Here is a 24,439-nt window from a genome sequence, read left to right as displayed (position 1 = left end):
CAGCGCACATGACATCCTACCTTGAGAAAGAAAGGATCCCAGACCAGTGGAAGACCTCGCGAACCGTTCTTATCCATAAGAAAGGTGACCGAGAGGACCTTCGGAACTACCGTCCGATATGCTTGCTGAGCGTGTTATACAAAGTGTTCACCAAGATCATCCTCACGCGCATATATAGGATGCTGGATGAAGCCCAGCCTCAAGAACAAGCTGGATTCCGTCAGGGGTTCAGCTGCTTGGATCACATCCAGACCGTTTCGAGGGTCATAGAGGTTTGCCGGGAATACCGCCTGCCATTTGTTCTAACCCTGTTCTAACCTATGAGAAAGCCTTTGACAGCGTAGAAACGAATGCAGTACTGTCAGCGCTGGTCGATCAAGGTGTGGACGCGTCGTATGTGAGGACATCAGCCAACCGCTACGATGGATGCACGACTAGGATACAGCTTTTCCACCGCCCTCTCATCATACCTATTGGAAAGGGGGTACGACAAGGCGATACTATATCGCCGAAGCTGTTCACGGCTGCATTGCAATGGATAATGGAATCACTATCCTGGGAAAAAAGATGCATACGTGTTGATGGAAGATTTCTTTCAAACCTTCGTTTCGCGGACGACGTCGTTCTCTTCTCAAGCAGTACCAGTGAAGCAGAAACGATGCTCAACGAATTGAACGAAACAGGAAAGAGAATAGGACTACGAATAAACAGAAAGAAGACACAGTTTATGAAGAATGCCTACTGCGAGGACGGAGGAGTACAACTTGAAGGCTCCCAAATCATAGAAACTTCGTCATACGTATACCTCGGACGTTCTATGAACACGGAAAACGATTTGAAGGAACAACTGAATAGAAAAATGAGAGCACTATGGGCAGAATTCGCAGCCGTCAGGAAATGGACCAACTGACGGACCAAGATCTTCGTGCCCATCTGTTCGACTCGACAGTCCTTCCAGCGCTCTGTTACGCAGCGGAGACGTGGGCAGACACCGCTGCCACGTCTAGGAAGCTACTTACTACCCAGAGAGCCCTTGAGAGATGCCTTCTGAAGTTTAACCGGCTCACACAACACATAGCCGGTCTTCGTGGCTCCGAATTAAGGGGATCCGTCATATCCGTCACGGACCCAAGGAATTATCGAGGAATCTCTTTGCTGCGTGTTATGTACAAGGTACTGGAGCGCATTATCCAGGAGTTTGTCGAGTTCGAGCTGGAAAAAGCCACCTGGCCGAAAATGGAAAATCTGGATTAAGGTGGTGAAAGAGGAGCTGATGACACTCGGTGTGGATAGGCAGTTCAGGGGAGACGTAAGGTTTCGCGGATTATGTAATAGCGACGAATAGATTGATTCTGTGCAAGCTTTCGCAGATGATCGAGAAGGTTGGGCAGAGCTGTGTTCAAGGACGGCACACCTCGGCGAAGATGCGGGTAAGCGCGTCAGGCGATGACATCAGCCCGCCGATTAAGTCAAGTAAGTCATCCTCATCAATACGATGGAATAATCGTACAAGTAAATATTAAAAGAAAGAAACTGATTGACAGGCAAATGACAGGAGGTTTCTGTAAATTATGAATGATTCTTGGTAGAAGAGTGGTTAGGGTGTGACACGGAAAAAAGAAGATACAGCTCGGCAGAGGACGAATCAGAGGAGATGGGGGTAGAAGTGTTTGATTTGAAAAGGATGGTCAGATTAGCAAGTGAACGGAACAGTTCACAGACAAATAAACAGAGATAGAGACAAGTGGTCAGAGGAAAGGGCGGATAGATGAAGATACACGAAAGAGTATATGGAAAATATTTGGTAGTAAAATGTATAGACATAAGACGAGCTAAACGAAAGCAAGATAGCTCGGTCCGAGCATAGACAACCATGTAGGTTTTCTCTTCTTTTTTTTTATCAAACCTGAGTGATAACTTTCCTAATCACTTCATCAACATACGTATGATAGAAAGGCGTATGAGAGAATGGGACATAAGGCGACGATGAGCGAGATCGGACGGATCGGACGGGGACGAAGGGGCAAAAAAGGGTGGGATCGTTGTTGACGAAAACCTGATGCTGATGGTGTTGGACGAGCTGTCCACCTTTGTTGTCAGCCACAGCAGATCTCTCAGCAGTCAGCCGTCATATGTGGAAACTTTTCTGGAACTGACTAACATATATCTTTTTGACAAGAAGTGATAGTGGTGGATTAATCTGATTGCCTACCAGAAATCAATGCACATGTTTTCAGTAGCTCATTAATGCTAAGGAAGAAAGCGAAGGAATGCTTGTTAAGAATGGCCAGGGGCATGAATACACAATACAGTTAGAATTTACAAGACCTACCGTCAACCCTAGAAAGCCACGTTGGTGATCCGTAAAGGGCTAACTGCTCTGGCAGAGTTGTTCAGGATATTGATAAGAGAAAATCAGGAGAAAGTTGCTCAGTAGACATTCATATACGGTTATTTTTTTTTTTTGTGAATCCCAGTAGTTAAGGAATGGCAGCGGTGTTTTTTTCTTTCAAGGGTTTGAAAAACTGAGAAGAAAATATTTGAAGAATTTACAGAAATTTAAAACGGGTCTGTAAAGCTAGGACCATTGCCAAATCACTCAATCAATAATTTCGTAAATACTACGTTTGATAGCATACATGCACTACTAGTTTCTTTATCATAATCTTCAATTTCAGAAACCTTCAAGATTTTCCAAGGCTTCCCAAAAAGAAAAGGACTATATTGAGGAATACTGCTTTGTAAGTATAACATTCTTGTCTGTAGGTGTTGTATTTTTTCAAACGCAGTAATCAATGCGGTAATACAGCAATAGCTCGGTTTGTGACCTGAATTGTCCGGCATGGACGGCGTGTGAAGATAATAATGGCTTTCCATAGAAGTTGACAGAATTTGCTATGAAAATTTGGAGAATACTGGATTTTTTTTGAGGTGAACACTATTCAATAGGTCTTCCCTTAGTGAAAAACATATCTGCTTGATATTTGAAGACATTTCCAGTAGACTGCAAAAAAAGAGCTCATTGTAGAATTGCATGGAGATTTCATCATTGCAGAATCAAGAATCAAAACTGACCGCAGCTGGATATCTTACGGAAGAAACCGAAGCAACTCCTGGAAGCCGTTCTCCGACTCCTCGAAGCCGTTCTCTAAAGTGACCTGTATCCAGAGACACACCTCTCTTGCTAACGATCCGCCAACTTTTAAAAATCACAATAATATAATGCAGCAATATAAAACATTGACGCTGTAGTTTTAGCTGCAAAAAAAATTTTGTTGAGGTAGAGAATCAACAAACATGAGCATCCATATCAAATAGTTTTCTTGCAGATTTTAGAAGGAAAATTTTTGAAGCTACTATTGTCCGTCGTTCTTGTAGCTGAAACATGTTGTTTTTTTTAATCAAATTTTCAACTTCAAAGTCTTAAAAATACAGCCGCGGGAGATATAAAGGCATCAGTGGCATGTACAGTACGAATATGCAATTATTATTTTACTTGTCAAACAACACATTCACGTCAAAAATCATGCATCCTTGGGGCGCAGTTACTTGAGACTCAGCCTTGCTAATGTGTGGCCGCAGGTTATTTCTTCAAAAAGTGCTTCAGTGGTATGTTTTAAGAGTTCCAATTATACGCAATCGATTGCCCAGACTGTACAGCAGAGATCAAATTGACATGAGGTTAAAAAAAACGCGGAGACGCGTTATTTAGTCTTCTGTCGGAGAATTGGCGATTTTGCTGCACTAAATCAGCAGCGGCGTATTACTGAACCCGAACTCTCAATATGCTCTGATTTTGTAATGATCTGAATTGAACTTTAAACTGCAAGCTGCTTTGTGTTTGCGTGGGGAAACTGCAAATGCGTAAAAGTCGAGCGTTATCTTGTTACTTGGCCATTGAGATAGCTCGTTGGTCAGCTTCACTGGTCCTCCAGTTCAGAACAACGATTTAAGTTTTACTTCAAGTTTGACTAATTAAACCTTTAGGAGTTGAGAATTGCAATCATTTCAGTAAAATAATATAACGTGATTAAATATTTGAACAAATAGACAAAGCATGCTACGACAATGCTTAAGGAAGTAGAAAACTGTAAGTTCAGAAATGCGGTTTTCCCAAAAATCTGCCAATGATAACCAATGATATGCGAGTTGTTTTACCGTCACGCGCAGTACCAGATAAAGCGCTAAGTTGAGTTCTTTCTCATCACCCGCTGGTTGTCATCTAGTCAGTCATCGCGAGCAAGTCGCTGTAGTATTGTAGCCTAAGAAGCGAAGACACCCAGAAATCTACGAGACCAAGGCAAGAGTTCTACGATTACTGAAGCTGCTACCGCTCTTGTTGCAGATTACGAACCCTCTCCTTCACTAGTTTCGTTGCCTCCGAGACGCCATGAATCCTGCTACGAACTTCGTCGCTCCTTTCGAGCCGCTTATATAGTTAGTAATAGCTGACAATAATTGCTTCAAATAAATGAGTGAGAGGCTTCGGTTCTTGCAGCGGTAACAAGGTGAGTAAGTTATGCGGCATTCATGTCGGATCTAGTTCAAATCCATGCATTTTTCGCAGCGATTCTCTTTCCTCAGCATACGATGTAGATCAGTAGAGTTTGGAAGGCCACACAAAAATGGAAATACTGGTCACCGAGACGACAACGCCATAAACGTTACCACTGAGCCCTCTTCACCTTTTTTGCTCACTCCTTTGTCAAAATTACTTGGCTCACAGGTTTTCTCTAGGTCTAGTGTGTACACGACGTCTGTATCGTCTTGAGTGATCTTAATTTCGTTCTCAACATTTCTGTTATCATCGTCCTCGAGTAAAGGCGGCTGGTCTCTATCTTGGATTGTTTTGAATTTCTCTCATCTGCATCCGATTGCCCTCTCCCCTTGCCCTATTGTCGTACCAACGGCCATTCTGCGTTCCCTGCTCGGATGTTTCGTTTTGTGCGCATCAGAAGAGGTAGGTTGTGCTCGTATCAATGCAATCTTGACATCAGTGATTGCAAGCATTTCTTCAAGGTTGCATCCGTTGCGAAGAGAAGCGGTGGAACAGCGAACAATGTGCATAGCTTGGCGCGAAGCAAAACGGACTCAACAGACGTTTCCTTCTGGGAAATCTCTAGAATCTCTGGCTAAACTGTGCGCTCTTTTCACCTCTTGCCTTGACAGGCATAGAGACTTAGCACAGCCGTACAATATATTAAATGATAAAGGATAAAGTGTCAGACTTTAATCAATCTGCTTGGGATGCGCCACCACATTCGCTTCAATTCAGAATCGTTTGGGGTTTACGGAATGGCTTAAACAATGGCTTGCGGAGGCTAGCCGATGAGTCAGCTCAGTGCTTTTATCCTCCCAGACAAGTCTCGTACCAATTTATCGACCCCAGAAAGATGAAAGGAGAGATTAAAGGCTTGGTGAGCACTGAGGCGGATTCGAAGCTCTAATCTATTGTACAGGCAGCAGAACCTCTAACCGACCGCTCCTGTACAATACATTATCTGCTATTATTATGCCACTTACCTAGTGATAACACTCAGTTTTCGATACGCTGATACGATCTTCTCATATGTTTTCACCGGGGAAGGAAGTCGTAGAGTTGTGAGCATGAACGTATGTGCCGTAATATCGCGTTGATCTTTTTCGTGCGAGTACATGATCTGAAAAGTAATAGAATGGATAAGATTTTTCGCATGGCTTTTTTTGAAACGTTATTTCAGACTATTATCGTAGAGAATGCAATTAGAATACTTTTCATGTAATTGCACTGTGGATAATTAGATTTGGTGGTAAGAATTTTTACACATAATAAAATGTTCAATGTTTCAAAATATCTTAGAATTTTCTGAATCCGCTACTCCACTCTATGATTTGAAAAATTGAACGTGTTATTCACTAATATTCGCTGCATTATGAACTATAGGTGTTTAGCAATTCTTGTTTTCTTTTTTTTTTCTTGCGGGTTTTCACTCATAAGAGTAGAATCTACTATTGCGTTAACGAAGAACTTGCTTCGACATTTTTGACAAACTGGAAATTTGAGTGGATTTTATTTTGGTTTCCTCTGGCCACAAATTTGTTTTATACATACTGGAGAATGGGTTACATGCAGGATAATGCAATTTGCAAGTATCCCAGTTTCTCTATTTAGATACTGTGACGTACCGCTATAATTTTATCTCTTTTTAAACAAGTTTTCTGTGAAAACTCCATTCTCCTCGTCTTCAATAAATACATAATTGTCACAAGTTTCCGCAGAGTTTCTTCCTGTTGTATAATTGCCTTCTTTGCATGTAAGTTCCAATATCTCCTGCCGTTGAAATCAGTAAAATCTATCCTGCAACTTAAGTGTCCCCAATAGAGAATCATTGTTTTTCAGAAAATTTAGCGAGGTTTTTAGAAGGAACCTTTCATTCCCCTGACGATTCGGCTTCTTCGCCGTCTTCAGAGGCCTAAATAGAGGATGACTGGAGCAATGCTATGTTTATCCCGTCAAGTGCCACACTACTCTGGGTCAGTGTTTCGATAATCGTTCAAAGTAGTTAAAAAAGAAACCCATCTACATTGAAAATAGTCTTACGTGTTGTTCCACCGGATGTGGTGCGGTTGGTAGCACACACTTTTCACTCAGTGTAGCAGCGAATGAGTATTGCTGCGTGTAGATCACCAGCGATATAGATGATTTTATCTACACACAGAATATCAGGCAGTCATAGGTCACAGAGCGGTACAAGTGGCAAAGACTCATTCGTTATCGACAAGAATTCATTCCTATTATCCATTGAAGATTTCTTTTAAGAATCCAAAATGCCTCCAACGTCTTCCTTGCCAATATTTCTGTTTCGTTAGCCAGTATAACGCATTTCACATCATAATCGTTTCCGTTGTGGGTTTCATGTCTATGCCTTATCAAACTTTTTCGTCGTTTTCCTGCCATATATTCATTAATCCTCACTCCAACACTCCTACCGGTCTCCTCAATATAAGTTGCATTGCACATCAAGAACTCAATCTCATATATTACTTCCACTTGTGCGCAGTCGCCTGTTTTTGCTTAAGGACGAATAATGAAAGTAACCATCAACAAGCTGCACTTATGAGCAGAAGAGCGTTACCTTCAACACCATTTTCGCACAGCTTCTATAAAGAACCCGGACCAGTTCGCGAAACAAACACAATGTTTAGGATTCTACTGTCTGGGGTGTTGTTCGCTTATAACCATCATAGACGATTCACCCTGAACAATCTCACGCGCGAGCAATGGACGGGTTTAACAGAAATCCGCGAAATGGCTAGTAGAGGGAAAAAGCCTTTCAGATAAAGGTAGGGAATTCGTAGTCATGTCACAGGCTCTTGATCGGGAAATAACAAATCTTCACTTGCAAGATGAAACGATCTATCGCCGCGTAACAGAGGAAGAATTCCTTGTGCAGTGCAAACGCGTGAATCATGTGTGGATGTCTATAGGTAAATTTGCTGGTCTTGACGAACGATTTGTAAGCCACCTCAAGCTTCACAAACCGACCTGTCCTGTGTTCTATAGCCTCATCAAAACGCATAAGTTAAAATCCGTTGAGATGAACTCAACATCAACGGCAACATTCAAAATTCGACCAATAATAAGTTGTGTGGGAGGGCCAACGGATCGAATTTCGTGGTTCCTTAATAAAATTGTGAGTCAAATTTTGCCTAAAATACCATCTCATTTGCCGAACACGCACCATTTCCTTGAGCGATTACGCAATGCGAGAGTTGAGGGCAACTGCGTAATAGAATCCTTTGATGTTTGACTTTGACATTTATATGGCCTTAGTAAAACTCGCATAATGACACTTATCAAGGAATACCTGAATTGTAATATCTTCAGGTGGTCAGGAAATTATATCGCACAACTGAGAGGACTAGCAATGGGTCAGCGATTAGCACCAGTACTGGCGATCTTCTTCATGAGCAGAATCGAAGAACCAGTGCTTTCGCATAGACCAATAATGTATTGCAGATATATTGACGACCGTTGCATCATAACATCAACACAATCCGAAATGGACGAATGTTTCCGAATACTCAACCAATAATCACAATACTCAAGACTCACACGAAAAACCCGAAAAGAAGGATGGCTTCCTTACCTCAACGCCCAAATAAGTGCTTTAAATGGCATTATTAGAGTAAAATGGTCGCAAAGAAAGTTGCAAGAACATATTATTGCATGCCAAATCTGCACATCCGACTGCAGTGAAATGCGCAGTGATTCGTAATATGTCCAAAACCGGTAGTGACGTATGCACTGGCAACCAACAACGACACGAATTAAGAAGACTAGCCTTGAAAGTCGCATGCGCTAATGGCCATACGGTACGTCCGCATTGCCGAAGAACCCGCACTGTATATAGCAATGAAAACAAAATTTCTCTTTGTGTTCCTTTTATCTCTGACAGTGTCAGTGCAGCTGTTCAACGCAGCACTATCCAAGCACAATTACAAGATGACGTGATCTTGGTAAATATCCCAAATGCAAACATCAAAAGCCAGCTTGTTAGAAACACGTTATATGATAGATACTGCATCTGTGAAGGATGTGTTATTTGTCTTTACGGAAAAACAGGCAACTGCGCAAAAATGGGGGTAACATATGAGATTGAGTGCTTGATGTGCAATGCAACTTATATTGGGGAGACCGGTAAGAGTGTTGGAGTGAGGATTAATGAACATATAGCAGGAAAACGACGAAAAAGTTTGATAACAGCACTAGGAAGGCATAGACAAGAGGCTCACAAAGGAAACGATTATGATGTGAAATGCGTTTTACTGGCTCACGAAACAGAAATATCGGCAAGGAAGACGTTGGAGGCGTTTTGGATTCTTAAAAGAAACCCTTCAATGAATAATAGGAATGAATGCTTGTCGATAACGAATGAGTCTTTGCCACTTGTACCGCTCTGTGATCTATGACTGCTTGATATTCTGTGTGTAGATAAAATCATCTATACCGCTGGTGATCTACACGCAGCAATACTCATTCGCTGTTACACTGAGTGACAAGTGTGTGCTACCAGCCGCACCACATCCGGTGGAACAACAAGTAAGACTATTTTCAATGTAGATGGGTTTCTGTTTGCACCACTTTGAACGATTATCGAAACACTGACCCAGAGTAGTGTGGCACTTGACGGGATAAACATAGCATTGCTCCAGTCATCCTCTATTTAGGCCTCTGAAGACGGCGAAGAAGCCGAATCGTCAAGGAAATAAAAGGTTCCTTCTAAAAACCTCGCTGGCACACCATCAGAGGGTCTTCAAAGTAAATGTAAGACATAGAAAACAAGCCAAAAACTAGAAAACAAAAAAAGGATGTTCCATGGATGCAATATGAAACTTCTTGTTTTGACATATTGGGCAGGGATGGACTGTACTATCCGTGGCATCAGAGGGTACTTGTATACTTTGTGAAAAACAATGATTCTCTATTAGGAACATTTGAGTTGAAGAAGAGATTTTTGCTGATTTCAACGGCAGGGGATATTGAAACTAACATGCAAAGAAGGCAACTATACAACAGGAGCAAACTCTTCGGAAACTTGTGACAATCCTGTGTATTCATTGAAGACAAAGAGAGTGCAGTTCCCACAAAAAAATTTGCTTAAGAAGAGATAAAAATATAGTTCTTGCGCATGTGTAGCACAGCACAAAGCACGACGCACACGGTACGGAGCACAAACGAACAACAGTGGAAGTAGGCCAGTGATAACATTTTTCGTCAGAAAATCTTGGGTTCCTATTAGGAGCTCATTCAAACCACTTTATGAGTGAATACGTAACTACGTTGCTTGTGGTGCCTGCAATACTCTGTAAAAACTACCATAAGACATTCATGCAGATGTCACTGTCACTCACAATTCGATTTTCTTCTCGAACTTCTCATATGATGACTACACGAAAAGAGAAGTACTGTCGGAAAGCGCTCGTCTATATACGAAAAGTAGGAGTACCACAACGAAATTCTAAATTTATTTTCGAAAAAATGATATTTAACAGCAAGGAACATGTCCACTCGGCTCCAATTGTATTCTCAGACTACTCTTGTGTTCAAAGTAAATGTAAGACATAGAAAACAAGCCGAGGATGTTCCATGGATGCAATATGAAACTTCTTGTTTTAACATTTTGGGCAGGATCGGACTGTACTATCAATAAAATTAACTACATAAAACAGAAGTCTCCGTAAAATCCCATTGTTCGCTATGAGAGATAACTACATGATCAGATTTTATGTTTTTGAAAACAAGTGCTTATTCATTACACATAGAGGTCATATGAATATCTGTTATGAGACGCCCGTACAACTCTTCTTTGTTCCGAGGGATTACGTCCTCTATACCTCTAGAGTTGACCTCACGTATCACCTGAATCAAACATAGATACACTTGCCGATCACAGTTAACAGCGATGTTGAAGCGACGCGACGCGCCGGCTCTTGGCTCACTGAAGCGCCAGTGCCGATGTTTGCTGAGGACGCATCGCGTCAGCGCGGCTGATCACGTTTGGGAGCAACTGTGTAAACATTAACGTTCATGAAATAACAGTTGAAACAATTCATGTTAATTACCTCTAGGTACGGGACGATTTCGGAGAGTGCCACAATTCTGTCTACTACGCCTTCATAGTCAAGTTTCGGATTATTACGTTTCACGAGATTAACTAGAACCGATCGATATTTCAGCCAAGCAGTTTCCATTATCACACTTTCGACAGGCCCAAAACGAGTGCCTAATGCTGAAAGAAAGAGGACATTAGATGAAAACTGGGCGTTTTTATGTCTTTCCGAAGTTTTTAGATACGGCAATCAGTGATGACACCGCTTCATACTACACAGACTCTGTGTTACCTCATTCATACACTTTGTGAAAAGAGTGCACAACTAACGTTCAAACAGAATAACCAGTTTCAGAAGTAGGTACTGCTCTCTGGTCATACCTAATTTTCGAAACGTTGAGATTACATGCGAGTTGAGGATGTTGGCAACGACACTGGATCCCGTTTAATTCTAAGCAACCATTCTGACCAACATGCTGGAACATATTCTTTGCGGTATGACATCTTCTCGATAAATTAAAAATAAGTTTGTGTTTCTACGCAAGGAAGATGTGTTTGGCGCTGACCAATTTTTTTGAGTGCTCTGAGAGTTTACTATGACGTTCGCCCAATCTCAGCGCAGGTTTGTAATGTTTTATAGTGAAGGATTGGAAGCATTCAAGAGCTGTACAACAGACAAGATCAACACATTGTACAAAAAACAACCGACATTTCGTCCTTATTTTCTCGTCGACTGAAGCAAATTTCGCTACCAGGCACAATGCCGTCGTAACCGCTCTTGAATGTCCAAAACGAAACCATCAATGCAACAACGGTAGAGAGCTGTCGAGCAACTAGTTTGACCTGAAAGAATTCAAGCAGAAGAAGTAAAACGATGATCATGTTTTCACTTCCTCTTCTCCAACTCGCCTTCTCCTGAATATCCATGAATCTCAGGTCAGGTACTCCAGCTATCCATTCGAAGTAATGAGGAAGAAGACGGCACCACATCCTTTTCATGTTCGTGAGCGCTAATTGTCGATCGTTGTTTGTCAGAGCCTACGAAGTTAATTTTTGTTCATGTTATGCGTCTTCTGTTACTTAAAGTTTCATTCTTCATGGAAATATGAATAGAAAGTGAGTGCTTGCGTCTTAGTTTTTTTGCTGTTTGCATATTATGGGCATTGAATAACCGCAATGCTGCTTCGCATGAGGAAAGACAAAAGGCAACAAGCACAGAATATAAACGAGTTGCTGGGTCCCAATGCGGATATTCTGATAAGTTAAGGTGAATAGCGCTGTCTGATTTTGCTCGTGTTCTACTGTGCTTGCAATTTGGCAATAAATAACGTAAGAATGTCCTAAATTTTGGCGATGTTTTGTAAGCGTTGATTCTGGTGTAGACACTGCATAGTGTGTTATAGGCGCAGATAACACCATGTTGTTCAATCCGAGACCATTTCTATTGCACACGATTTCCTCAAGGGATCCCAGCAGATTTAAACCCATCATGAAATCCACCTTTACGTTTAATTGTAAGAAAAAATGACTTGCGATTCTATTTTTGGTTCCGCTCCTTTTAGAAGTAAAAATACTGCCATGCAGGAAATCTCATAGAAAAAACAATCCGAAATAGCCCTGCTAACCGGTATTCTTGTGCAGATGTTTTTAGGGAATTGTAGAGCTTCTTCGATCGACATATCTATAGAGCCACTATGTATTTGAATCAAATAACACCTCGACCGCAAAAGGAAATCAGGTGCACTAGGTAGTCATAGGGTGCGGCGTCATAACGGAGAAAATTTTGAAGATAAGATCACGATTTCGGCGCGCGAACCTAGTATTGCGGCGCAAAGCTGTGGAGGCTTTTTGGATTCACTCTAAGGGTTCAAAGATGAGTCGCAAAGAGGAATGCCCCTGCATTACGCGGGAACTCGTGTCGTATTTAAGGCTGATATTTGATTGTGCTAGTCACTTCACAACAGGTATAGTCAGCTGATGCTAAGATACGATGTTCTCTTCTACTTTAGCTATTGGCCCCAACAGGTAACTTAGCACTTTTGTGGGCGAATAATGTGTTTGATCGGATAAATCACGTCAGATTTCATCCTTCACTACGGTTTATCGCAGGACACGGCTGAAGAGTATAAAAAACTCAATGATGACGCAGCACGTTTATCACCGGAGGAGGGTAGTTACTATCCTCCGGTGATACTCAGATATTGATCAAGTGCATTCTTTTTTTCCTGATATTCCACTTAAACGCATGAAACCTACGAGATTTCGCTTGATTTTTACCCGCATTTCTCTTCAATACTCTAATCTTTGGGGGACTATAGTGTGAAGATACTTTCATCATCGTTGCGACAATCCTTTTTCTATTGAACCACAAAGTGCATAATATTATATGTCGTGGAGACGAGGTGTCGTAAATCTGTAGTGAAAGTTAGGGCTCCTTTTTTTACAAAAACTGATAGCTTAACATACCATTAGAAATGCTGCCAACCTGCGATCTTTTTAACAACCAGTATGGAGAGTGTTCAATGGCAGCGCAAAAAGTGGCTAATAAATAGAGAGAAAAGCTTAAAAAAGCCTGCATTCAACCACTCTACCGTAATCACGGATTGCCAGTCGAATCTGCCAGTGTGCGTCAATATCAACAATTAAAAGTTTGAAGTTTCTGGCGCAAAGGCTGGCGCCCACCCTTGCCATTGCTTTCATGTCCAAGATCGAAAAACCTAAAGTAGACCGCAAATCACTGCTATATTGCCGTTACATAGATTATTGTTGCGTCGTCTCCCCAACAAGGGTCTGTGGTACATGGTGATTTGTTGCGGTACCCAGTCTAGCTAATGAGGTAAGCACTAGCCAATGTGTTGTTGTTTGAGTTTGCCTACCGTTTGGATGTTTTCTGTAGGAGATAAGGCGCTTTAAAGAATAAATCACTAATGGCTTTGATTATTTCAGGCTCTGACGAAGGCGAAAACGCCGAAACGTTAGCTGTTGACAAATATCAATACCAATTTTGGCCACATCTCAAGGAAATCAATAAAAAAAACGCAGACTACTTACTATTAATTTACAGATTCCATGTTGACTTTCAACAGACCTCAACGTGATGAAGATTCAGTAGTTGTTCTCTCGAGTTGAGTTGGACACGAAGTTGTTATAACCCTTTATCTAGGCTGCCTTCTCGGCGAATTTTTCTTCAGAGCATGAGGGGCGAAGTCAGGAGTGATTTATTATGTTTATCCTATAGCTAGAGGTAGAAGCGTGGAGTGTGCTTTAAGATGAAAGCACCTTCCTGATTTACTTGAGGTAGATAGCGCTATTAAATGACAGGCTCAAATAGGGCGGGGGTAGTCAAAAGACATTTCTCTTTGCGATTCATCTCCTTTCCGTTGGCGTGGATCCATACTCTTGTTTGTAATCTGGACCTACATCACACGCAGGTATAGTGCAAATGCGGGCATATAAACAATCGCATATGGTGTTTGTCTAAAATTGCTAGGGTGAGCTCTACATTAGCTACAGATTTTTGAACAGTAGCTTTGATCCAACGCCGCCAAGTGGTAGCGCCAATCCTATAGGAAATCAACGGTACACAAAAACAAAACTTCAAAAGAGCTGCTCAGTTAATTTTTGTCCTTTGTTTCTTCCTTTCCCAACGAAGGAGGTTGTACGAATTTACCGACACCTTCACAGGTGCGGGATGAGCAGAAAAGCAGCGAATCATAACATTCTTGTTAGTGAGTTTGCGGTACCATTTTCTCCTAGGCTTTGTGCTTGAGAGACATTCATGTTGAGGGAGTGTAACCGCTTTGCCGATTACGATATTGATCTTAACATCACAAAGTCAATCTGTAAACCTTATCTTGCTGCTCGCAAGGCTATAGAGACGACCCATGTTATAAGTGATGTGGATAATGCGCTCTGTCGCAAGTTAGTCGATGCTGTAATATTCCCTTTAGGGGCGGAGCTATCTAGCACGAGAGGCGGAGCAGTCTCGCGGCTGGGCTCATAAGAGCCCACGCCTGGAGCACACGAGGAGCACCCTAGCCACTGGACACCTACAGACCGAAGAGCGATCAGGGACTCATGGGACGACGACACCAAGGACCGCTTCGCTAGTCTGGGCCTCTCGAGGATGCTTCCTCGAGGATGGGGACGAAGCCCAGGTAATCTGTTAGAGGTAAGGCTTCTCCTTGTATGGGTTGAGAGTTGCTTCCACTGCGCGACGCTTACTGGTAGCAGTGAATGGTTCACCCTTCGCTACGGTGAAGTCGCAGGTGTCGAGCAGTGGCTAACGGTACTCCCCGCTGGTCTTCCTCGTGCTCCGTGTGGTTATGTAGTTTTGTTTATTTCGTTTTTTTGTTCAGTCGTTCGCATGGAGAGCACAACATGCAGACGGTCAACGGAGCACGAGAGTGATGGTGGTATGTTTTGTATCCGTTATTATGCTATTTGTTTGCAAAAATGAGAAAATAAAAAAAGGAAAAAGCGAAAACGTACTAAAAAAAAGTTTAAAAAAGGTCAAAAAAAAGAAAAAGGAAAAAGAACCAGGCTAGGGTATAAAATGCGTTTTAGTTGCTGCGCGAGGTAAGTGATGTTCCGGTGCAGTTGATATTGATGCTGATATTGATGTTGATGTTGATGTTGATATTGATGTTGAGTCCGTTCCGGTGCAGTGTTCGTGTTGAAATATTGTGGTATTGTGCTGATGATATGGTTTAGGGGGCCCCAGTAGTGCGGTAGGGCAACTAGGCTGTTTAGCGCGTTTTATCCAGTTATGCGGTAGTTAGCTGATAATGACTTGTGATGCACCGAGGTAAGTGGCGCCTGAGTTGTAGTTGCAATGCACCGAGGTTGAGGTTAGCGGTTGATGAGCGTGCGTAATGGTCCGGACCCGTTGTTTTAGCCTGGGTACGAGGTCATGACCGAGGCGCGCGAGGGGGTCGTGCCTCGGGTGTCATGTATATTAGTAGTAGGATGGATGACCCGATAATTAGATCAGTGTTACATTGGCCGGTATGGCCCATTATCCAGACTAATGTTGCGGATATGATGTGGTGAGTTGTTTTGTTCATATTACTTGTCGGTATTGCACATTTTGGAAATAATCGTGATAGTGTTTGCATTTCCACTCTGCTAGGCTCCGTCCTTCTCGCTACTCTTTTCCCTTCCCCTTTGGCTGGGGTTCCTCTTCTGTTCGTTTTGCGTTGGGCTGTTTGTTTTTTCTCCTCTCTCATATTGGGTTTTGGCGCACTTTCGAATTTCGAAATTCCTTCGCGTTTGGGTTTGAATTGTAGGGTTGCGAAATCTCACGTGATCGATTTGGACTTGGGCCAAGTTGTTGCGAAACCTTGGCCAGTTCGAATTGGCCCTTTGAGTTTCGACCCGCTTTTGCGGGATTTGGTGCGTGGGTATTGCGAAACCCTCGAGCCAAGCCCGCGTAACCCCGTCCCCATACGGTCTTTCAATATAAGGAGCCTACACAATCCGACTTAGTTTTTTTTTATTTGTGACTATGACATATAACCCTGATCGTATTTCTTTTGCATTCGTATTCATGCATTCGTTTCATTATGCTTGTTCTTTCAGTGGTACCTTTGTTTTCATTGTCTGTCGCGGTATTCCTTCCTTGTCCTTTTTTCCTAATCTTTCGCGTTATTGTAGTAGGTACAGTTCGCGACTTCCTCATATAATAGGCACTCTTTTTCAATTGGTTTCCTTTTCCAGATCTTTTCGCTACATTTCCCCTTATTCCATTTGAATTCTCTCCGCAATGTCCTTCATTCGTAATTATTTCTGCCATTTTACTTCTTGTTGAATTCCTCGTGTTGGTTTTGCGGAGCCTGTTATGTGAGGATGAGTCGCGTTAACGTTGAAATTCGTTGTCCTTCTGGTGCGTATCTTTTATATCCTTTTCTAGGTAGTGATAGGTCCGCCTGTAACTCGTTCGCGCACTCTGTCTTCTGATTCTAGGGCTGTTGCCCCGATGTCGAGTTCAGATTCTAGGGCTGTTGCCCCGATTTCAAGTTTAGAGTCTAGGGCTCTTGCCCCGATACACAGATCAATTTCTATGACGAGCGCCACTGGGCGGCTCGTTCGTACCATGCAGGAAATAAACGATGGCGACAACGCACGTGGGAGAGATGCGAAAACACAGCGGGATGCTGCTGCCTTGACAACTACGGAAGTATGGAACGACGCCAGGTCAGCAATCACTTCGTTAACAAGGAAAGTGGACGAAGGTACTCCTACCTTGCTTCATGATATAGATGGTCGGTTTCGGCAGTCGGGAGCAGGATTGATACTATTCCTATTGTTGCAACTTATAGCCTAGATGAGCCGACACCCAGACTCCGTTTACAGGTTCAGGCGACGACACAGTTTTCGCTGTGGCTTCGCCGTCTGGAAGACGTGATGCGGCTGCGGTTGCGACGTCCCAACAAAAGACAGATTTCCTTATCTGCTATTTGGATGGGGTAGCGCGTGAGAAGGTAGAGGAGTTGAGTCAGCAGAAACGCTGCTACTACAACGCAATTGTAGCGCATCTAAAGCAGGCATTTGAAGACCCGCAACATCGCTACATTTCGAGGCAGGCGCTGTCTGCTTGCCAACATCAGACTGGGGAGTCATCAGCGACGTTTGCTAATCGTCTGCTGAACCTGGTTCGAGCCGCTACGACCGACCAGGACCCAAAGTAGTCAGAAGGAACGGGTCCTTGAGGAATTTGTGTCTAAGTTGGGTCCTGACATTCGCTACTACATCAAGTTAGACAACCCTTTGACGTTCGAGCAAGCAGTAGCGAAGACCCAAATGGTCGAGCAACTGTTAGCCGAGGCCACAGCTGACCGCTTGATCAACCCAGTTGGCGCCGCACGCACCATAGAGGTAAAGGCGGTGGCAGCTGAACCGCCGTGGACGAACTTTGGAGAACGTAGGTATGTGCGCAGAAGTTTGTCTCGCACGAACCGACCACGATTCTTTCAGCAGTCAGCACCAGCAAGGAATCAGGATGTTTTCCGCCAGCATGGTATTCCCGACCGTCGACCTATCCCTAGTCGCTCGAACTGTTTCAACTGTGGAGGACTTGGTCATCACGCTCGACAGTGTCCATCGCTATCAGTTCAGTTGCCAGCTTCAGGTAGGCGTCAGTCTAGCCTTCGTGGTTCCTTGGCGTTTTATGATTGCCAGCGACTTTTTTCTTCCTTTGTTAATGCTGTATATCCCGATTCTGACTCTCTTTCTCAAGAACTTTCGCAGGCCCGCGAACAAATTAACGCGCTTTCTATATCTTTGCGGAATTCGCAATCCGCTTGTGAGCAATCTGAGGTGCGAATCTCAGCACTCATGAAACGGAATGAAGAGCTAGCAAGCTCTGCTTTTAGTCAACCTTCTCAGTCTTCTCTACGATCTCCTCATAATTTACCAGACGTTCGTTTATTACTTGCTTGTTCGTTGGTTCTTTCCTTGTGTACTTCTACCGATGCTGTTTGTGTTAATTCGCCTTTTTCGGTTCCTGGCACTTTCAACGTCATTAATCTTGTTACTATGTGCTACGATCGTGTCCCCGCTGGATTTCGCCTGGGTGTTTCGCTTGCCATCGTCCTTTTAGGAGCCATTCCTGTGGTCAATGGGTTAGTAGTAATTGTAAGCCGCATTTTCTTGAGGGTAATCGCGGCATGGCTGCGACAACGCACCTCTGTCCCGGTAGAAGTCTTGGCTATTGCCAGTAGAGACCAGTTCTTTGTGGCACAAATTCCAGTTATAGTCAATGGGGTCCTCATCCTAGCATTAATAGATACTGGCGCCGCTGTTACTATAACTTCTAGGGATACGGCGCCTTTACTGGGGGTGTTTGCGATGGGGGTCAGCGACATACCGTGCGCAATAGGCATGACAGGTGTGCCTGTTAAGCTTAGTGGTCGCGCTGATCTCCGATTTGAGGTTGGTACGCTCACCCTGTACTAGTCTGTCTTTTTAACGCAATCTGTGTGCGTTCCTAGTGAGGCAGAAGCCTACAATATCATCTTGGACAACGACTTTCTTAGTCTCTTGCCACCGTGGAGTATAAACTATAGAAACCGTACATTTTATATGGCCGATCACCAAGTCAGCATCTTATGCAACACTCCGGCACCAGACTCCGCCAACCTTATAAACGGCGCTGAAGAAATCCCCGTGCGCGTCGCCGAGACTACAGTCTTGACGCCTAGCGCGGAAACTTTTGTCCCCTGCTACTCCGAAATTGCAGACCATTCCCCGCTTGTTATCGCCGCTCAGTCGAGCCACCTGAGTGATCGTTCGCTAATGGTCTCTCCGGTGATTTTTAGCGCAGGTGCGACGCGATTGCTGGTCTCTAACCCCTCGAACGAGGCCGAGATCCTATATAAGGGCCAGCAGGTTTCCTCCACCGTGCGGATTGACCGAGAGGCCACTGTGTGCCACTGCTGCCGAATTTGTGCTAGGGAGGAAAAGTAGCTATTGCGAAAGCCCTCCTTTTCCTCCCTAGCACAAATTCGGCAGCAGGTAACGTCTGTAATGTGGCAGTATGCCCGATACTCAGTATAGTTCTTGGCCGTTTAAGCTGGATTTGTCCGAGGCGAAGGCCTTGGAGCAGGAGCGTCAGCAGCTGCTTGCGCTTTTCGATGAATTCAGTGATCGTATTTCACGTGATGCGTATGACTTAGGGTCATACGAAGAGACCGAGATAGTTATTAAGACAACCAGTGAAACTCCTCCTTCGCGCTTTAGACCGCCGCGGATTCCGGCAAAATTTCAGAAAGAGCTCGATGAGCACATTAACAAATTGCTTCGAGCAGGTCGCATAGTAGAGAGTGATACTCCTTGGAGCCATAGTACAGTGTTAGTAAAGAAGAGGGACGGTTCCCTTCGAGTCTGTCTCGATTTCCGTCCTTTTAGCAAGATCGCCATCTAATCCGTTGCCCCGAATCGAGGATATACTCGCTAAGATAGCGGGTCATAAATACTATACGACGTTGAATTTAGCGTCAGGTTATATGCAGTTTTTGTTATTACCTGAGACTCAAGAGAAATGTGGGTGGGCAACCCACCGTGGAGTGTATCAGTTCGTTTACCTTCCCTTTGGCCTTAAAAATGCCGGCGCTTACTTCTGTCGAGTTATGTCTCGCATACTCGCGGGCTTGGAAGCCAACTGCCTGGCCTATCTAGACGGCATTGTCATCTTTGAAAAAGACTTCCCGAGCAGATCATGAGATATCGGGCAATTCCTATAGCTCCGTCGACCGCAACCAGGCTATTTCCCAAGCCTTCCACGATCAAAGAGGTTAAAGCCTTTATTGGCATGGCGAAATTTTTCCGCAAATTCATAGCGAATTTCTCTTTAATCGCCGCCCATCAAGAGAGTCTGGCGCACCGTTGTCCTTGGTTCGGCCGGATCCCGGACATCGTCTTGTAGCCGGGATCCGGCCGAACCAAGACAACTTCGCCTCGCCGGGATCCGGCCGAACTAAGGACAACTTCGCCTAGCCGGGGGATACGGCCAAAGATCAGTCCTTTGTCACTTTTTTCTTCTTCCTGTCTTGTCAGCCGGGAACCGGCCGATTCTGAGTCTAGTGTATATCTTAGCCGGGATCCGGCAGATTCCAAGTCTAGTGTACCTCATGGCCGTGAGCCCGGCGACGGTCATTCTGTTTTTTCTCATAGTCGGGATCCGACAGATATCAAGTCTAGTCCATCGTCGACCCAGAATCATCCCCCTTCGCAGCGTCCCTTTCTGGGGCCGTGTGATCAGTTGGGCCAGCTCCCTTAATGCCATTGTGCCTGCAGCAGACCTCCCTCGCTATTTCGAAAACAAGTAATTGCTGCCGCGGCCGGCGTGTTATTTATGTAATTATGTAAGTATGTAAGTATATTACAGGCAAATATAAGTATATATTTCTGTCTATCGGGTCACTATTTGTAGCGGGTTATTTGTAAATATATGGAAGTCCGGGACGGCCTTAATGTAGGGGGGAGGTGTAAGTGATGTGGATAATGCGCTCTGTGGCAAGTTGGTCGATACTATAATATTCCCTGTAGGGGTGGAGCTATCTAGCACGAGAGGGGGAGCAGAGCCCACGTCTGGAGCACACGAGGAGCACCCCATCCACTGGATACCTGCAGACCGAGTACCAATCAGAGACTCATGGGACGACGACACCAATAACCGCTTCATTAGCCTGAGCCTCTTGAGGATGCTCCCGATGGGGCGAAGACCAGGTCATCTGTTAGAGGCAAGGCTTCTCCTTGTATAGGTTGAGAGCTGCTTCTACTGCGCTACGCTTACTATGTCAAGAGCCTTCGATCCTAATGTACCATCTACGCTTCCACTTGTAGCTACGTGATACAAAAGTCGACTTGGAATTCTATTTGTTAATAAGATCTTCAGCCTATTTTGATTTCATTTCAGGCTCCGAAGAAGGCGAATTCGCCAAGATGTCGCCCAAGAATAAAAGATTACAAACACTTAGTGCTCAGCTCAACTCGAGGGTACAAATACCGACAGGCTATTGCAAAGTAATTACTTCTAGCAAAGTCAGAAAAGACAGTGCAGTTGAGTCACTGAAGTGAGAAGAGAGAATACGAGATGACATGACAATGACAATATTTCAATCAATCCTTGACGAATGCACATGAATCGCATTGGTAAGCCGACCTTGCATGTTACCATTATTGCAAAGTATCATATGTGCTAATTGCATGTTGTCCATCTCGCTGACCAGCTGAAATTGAAATTTTCGCATGTGACCATCTGATGCGAAAGTGATTGTTATGAGTGGATGACCGGATTTCTCACGTTATTCACCTCTATATATGGAAGAACTCCAAAAAGTGCCAGAATTCGGTCCATTACAGCTTCATGATCGAGCTCCGGATGGCTGTATTTTACCAAAGATACTAGTGCCGATCGATACTTGGCCAAGGCAGTTTCCACTATTAAACTATCGGCTGCGGGAAACTGAACGTGAAGAGCTAAAATAAAGCACCTTTGCCAACTTAGTTCGCCAGTGGAATAATAAAGTGTTTTTAGTAAACATTTCAAAGCTACATCCACTGAGAGCCAGAGACTGAGAAATCTATAATTTTCGCTACAAGAACAGTATAAACCTTACGTTCAAAGAGGACGATCAATTTCAGAAGGAGATACTCCTCTCTCGCCACTTTTAACCTTCGAAATGTCGAGATGACGTGAGTGTGAATGACGTTAGCGAGAGACGTGACGTAGTTTCTTATACTAAATAGCAGTCATCATTATGTAAAAAGGACCCAAAAACTTGAGATTCTATTCTTTCTGAAGACGAGTATGTCATAGTCAAAAGAACTCTAGTTGCACGAACTTCTCCTCTAAAAAAGATCTGGAAAGAATGCTATCCGTGGGACGAAACTTGGAAACGTCAATTAGTACTGTAATTAATTGATGTTGCTATAGTCGGGTCAAAACGACATGAAGTACGGTGCACTTGCGTACGCGCTCGAAACGGCGCAGCGGAGGCAGTAGTTGGAACCGAGGTGGACCGAAGCATTCTGCAGCGATGGGTGGTGCCAGCAAGGGTTTTACCATGCTCCTTCGCCGCTACGATCCACCGAAGCGCTTCGAGAAAAGCCGCGCACGCAACTGCGTACGTGCTTCATGTCGTTTTGACACTACTATACCACGCTTCAAAAATGATCAACGTACGGACAAAAATTCATTTGGAAATATCCGCCCTTTATTTCACAAATGATATAACCTCTTTAAATTAAATCCAACTTGCAAAGAAAGTGATCCGATCTTGTTATCAACAATCAATTTCCTTTCGTTTACGCCATAACTTACATATTGTCGCAATTTTCTCTTGGATTGAACCATATTCCACTCGCAAACATGATACCATCATGATCACGCTTGTACGTCCAGTATGATGCTGTCAGACAAATAATATTACATAATTGACGAGTAATCAACTTCACCTAAATTATCTCAGATGGTTAGAAATTGCGAAAGCGAATAGAAAACTGTTTGTCCTACTTTTTCCCGAACACCCATAAGTCTCAGCTCCGGTATTCCAGCTACCCATTCCAGGTAGTGAGAAACCATGCGACACCACATGCTCTTTATATTTTCCGAAGAAATTTGTTGATTTATGGTCGTTTCTGTCTACAACAGTAGCATTACACAAAGTAATAACACATAAAGAACTATGATGGCGTGAATGGATTTGTTTGTTTTATCCCTGCATTATGTGCATATGCACATGTGTACATGTGCTTATTACAGGTATGAGGGTGCGGCTAAAAAAAAACGAGCACCGGAAATAAACCGAGCCGCATTCCCGCCTATAGCGTTAAAAACAAGTTATCGTTCTACATTTCTGTGATGAGGTCCCAATCCATTCTACCGCTACGGAAAGTGGAAAGCGCCCGTGACGCACCAGGTGGTTGCTTTGTTTCGAACTGACCATTTTGATTTGGCTTATCACTGAGGATAAGAGGATTGATGATCGTCTGATAACCTTCACTCACAAGTATGAATCATCAGACGACCAGCGATCGCGAGCGAGCGAGTAACGAAACTTTTTAGCTCGTTCGACTGAGAGAATCTGAACTGTTCGTTGTCTAATGATCTTCTTGTTCCTAGGTTACAGTAAGATTAATGGATAATAATAATCATAACGACAATAATGGTAATAATGATAAATAGAGTCTTATTCAAAAGCTGGAACGATTTTAGCTGCTAGGTTAGAAAAGCATTTTTTCTGAATTTCTACTTAAAGTATTGTCATAGGTTTCAGAAGTAGTCATTAATGTGCCATTCTTCATGATATTATGGATTAGTAAGATGAAAAAGAAGAGTTTTTAGCAGTATCGCAATATTTCCTAACCCGCGTATTTCACATGTGATGAAAACGATCTGTAACGAACCGGCAGTCTAGAGCTGATTTTTTGGGGAAAGTGGAAAGCTTCCTCCATCGACACATCTATCGAACATTCCGATGTTGACTCATAAAAGCTTTCATGCGGTGCGTCACAGTAACTGAATAGAGAAACTCGGATGTTTCCGCATGAGTATTACCCTGCGTGCATAGATGTGTACGACAAACTATTTCGCAACATCTCAGAGAACACCAACATAAATTTCACTCACATTTCTAGTTTGTCGACATTTTTCAACAATTGATGAAAGTTGGAATTTTGCAATGTGTCCACTGCAAATTGATGACCAAACAATGATGAATGCTGAATAATTCGGAGCTACTGTGAGTACATCCATAGCTGGTATAAACATACAAAATGGTGTTCTTCAATTGTGATTTGGGGCAACTGTTCGATTTCATCATCGCTGTCATCAAGTCGTATACATCGCTGAGAAAATGGAGTCATGCTAGAAAAGATAGTAATTGTTCACAATTGTTCCACGTACAAGCAGGATTAGTCGCTGTGGGTTAAAACTATCAAATCTGAAATGTGTGAGCGCAAATGGGGGAACAAGTTCTTTGTTAACGCAATAGATTCTACCCTCATGAGTGAAAACTCGCAAAAAAAAAAAAAGAATTGCTAAACACTTACGAAGGGTAATGCATTGTTGGAGCAACATTATTAAAATATTAGTCATGAACGACTCCTTGAAGTTCTCCTCCTCTTTAAAGAAATCATCGAACAAAGTGGAAAACATTCATGGTTGGTCTCCTGCTACGTTGTTGCCCTTGAGTTTTGCTGGAGTATTTAGGTAACTGCTACGGCAGCAATTTACAATTGTCTAGAATTGTTACTGAAGATTCCTGTTTTGTGGGGACTGAAAAGAATTGTTGGAGTTCCAAATCTGTACCTGACCTTTTCTCTGCCGTTGTAGCTCTCGTACC

General features: G+C 43.3%; 5 protein-coding genes across 12 annotated transcripts; 3 read left to right on the top strand and 2 right to left on the bottom strand.

The window, feature by feature from the left end:
* Nucleotides 1–8: 8 nt before the first annotated feature.
* Nucleotides 9–1,254, top strand: RB195_001522 (uncharacterized protein; the record flags this gene model as incomplete). 4 transcript variants are annotated; one of them, XM_064198343.1, is made up of 2 exons in its annotated part: nucleotides 9–84; nucleotides 225–910. In XM_064198343.1, the coding sequence occupies 2 exons, from the start codon at nucleotides 9–11 to the stop codon at nucleotides 908–910; spliced, it is 762 nt and encodes a 253-aa protein (XP_064054224.1). The 4 variants fall into 4 exon arrangements, with proteins under 4 accessions (XP_064054224.1, XP_064054225.1, XP_064054222.1 ...); XM_064198344.1 differs by having other exon boundaries at nucleotides 9–317; XM_064198342.1 differs by lacking the exon at nucleotides 9–84 and having other exon boundaries at nucleotides 871–1,254.
* Nucleotides 1,255–2,938: 1,684 nt separating this feature from the next.
* On the bottom strand, nucleotides 2,939–11,591 carry RB195_001521 (uncharacterized protein; the record flags this gene model as incomplete). 4 transcript variants are annotated; one of them, XM_064198340.1, is made up of 11 exons in its annotated part: nucleotides 2,939–3,004; nucleotides 3,076–3,148; nucleotides 5,524–5,660; nucleotides 6,166–6,343; nucleotides 6,408–6,452; nucleotides 10,483–10,550; nucleotides 10,606–10,772; nucleotides 10,974–11,026; nucleotides 11,066–11,068; nucleotides 11,302–11,435; nucleotides 11,502–11,591. In XM_064198340.1, 11 exons carry the CDS (start codon nucleotides 11,589–11,591, stop codon nucleotides 2,939–2,941), a joined length of 1,014 nt encoding a protein of 337 aa, XP_064054218.1. The 4 variants fall into 4 exon arrangements, with proteins under 4 accessions (XP_064054218.1, XP_064054219.1, XP_064054220.1 ...); XM_064198339.1 differs by lacking the exons at nucleotides 6,166–6,343; nucleotides 6,408–6,452; nucleotides 10,483–10,550 and adding an exon at nucleotides 6,581–6,688; XM_064198338.1 differs by lacking the exons at nucleotides 6,166–6,343; nucleotides 6,408–6,452; nucleotides 10,483–10,550.
* A 2,779-nt stretch (nucleotides 11,592–14,370) lies between these two features.
* Nucleotides 14,371–21,170, top strand: RB195_001519 (uncharacterized protein; the record flags this gene model as incomplete). Of its 2 annotated transcripts, XM_064198334.1 has the most annotated exons (8): nucleotides 14,371–14,513; nucleotides 14,664–14,763; nucleotides 14,951–15,007; nucleotides 16,504–16,855; nucleotides 16,947–17,245; nucleotides 17,319–17,468; nucleotides 17,568–17,721; nucleotides 21,010–21,170. In XM_064198334.1, the coding sequence occupies 8 exons, from the start codon at nucleotides 14,371–14,373 to the stop codon at nucleotides 21,168–21,170; spliced, it is 1,416 nt and encodes a 471-aa protein (XP_064054215.1). The 2 variants fall into 2 exon arrangements, with proteins under 2 accessions (XP_064054215.1, XP_064054217.1); XM_064198335.1 differs by lacking the exon at nucleotides 21,010–21,170 and having other exon boundaries at nucleotides 17,319–18,548.
* Nucleotides 19,129–19,515, top strand: RB195_001520 (uncharacterized protein; the record flags this gene model as incomplete). The annotated part of the gene is made up of 1 exon (XM_064198336.1): nucleotides 19,129–19,515. One exon carries the CDS (start codon nucleotides 19,129–19,131, stop codon nucleotides 19,513–19,515), a length of 387 nt encoding a protein of 128 aa, XP_064054216.1.
* Nucleotides 21,171–21,208: 38 nt separating the features above from the next.
* RB195_001518 (uncharacterized protein) lies at nucleotides 21,209–24,160 on the bottom strand (the record flags this gene model as incomplete). The annotated part of the gene is made up of 9 exons (XM_064198333.1): nucleotides 21,209–21,322; nucleotides 21,406–21,572; nucleotides 21,713–21,834; nucleotides 22,417–22,550; nucleotides 22,609–22,737; nucleotides 23,502–23,613; nucleotides 23,725–23,816; nucleotides 23,868–23,961; nucleotides 24,147–24,160. 9 exons carry the CDS (start codon nucleotides 24,158–24,160, stop codon nucleotides 21,209–21,211), a joined length of 978 nt encoding a protein of 325 aa, XP_064054214.1.
* Nucleotides 24,161–24,439: the final 279 nt, after the last annotated feature.

This window comes from Necator americanus, chromosome IV, assembly GCF_031761385.1.
Source record: "Necator americanus strain Aroian chromosome IV, whole genome shotgun sequence".
Lineage (NCBI taxonomy): Eukaryota > Metazoa > Nematoda > Chromadorea > Rhabditida > Ancylostomatidae > Necator > Necator americanus.
Note: the sequence above shows the minus strand (reverse complement) of the source record. Positions and strands in the feature narration are given on the sequence as shown.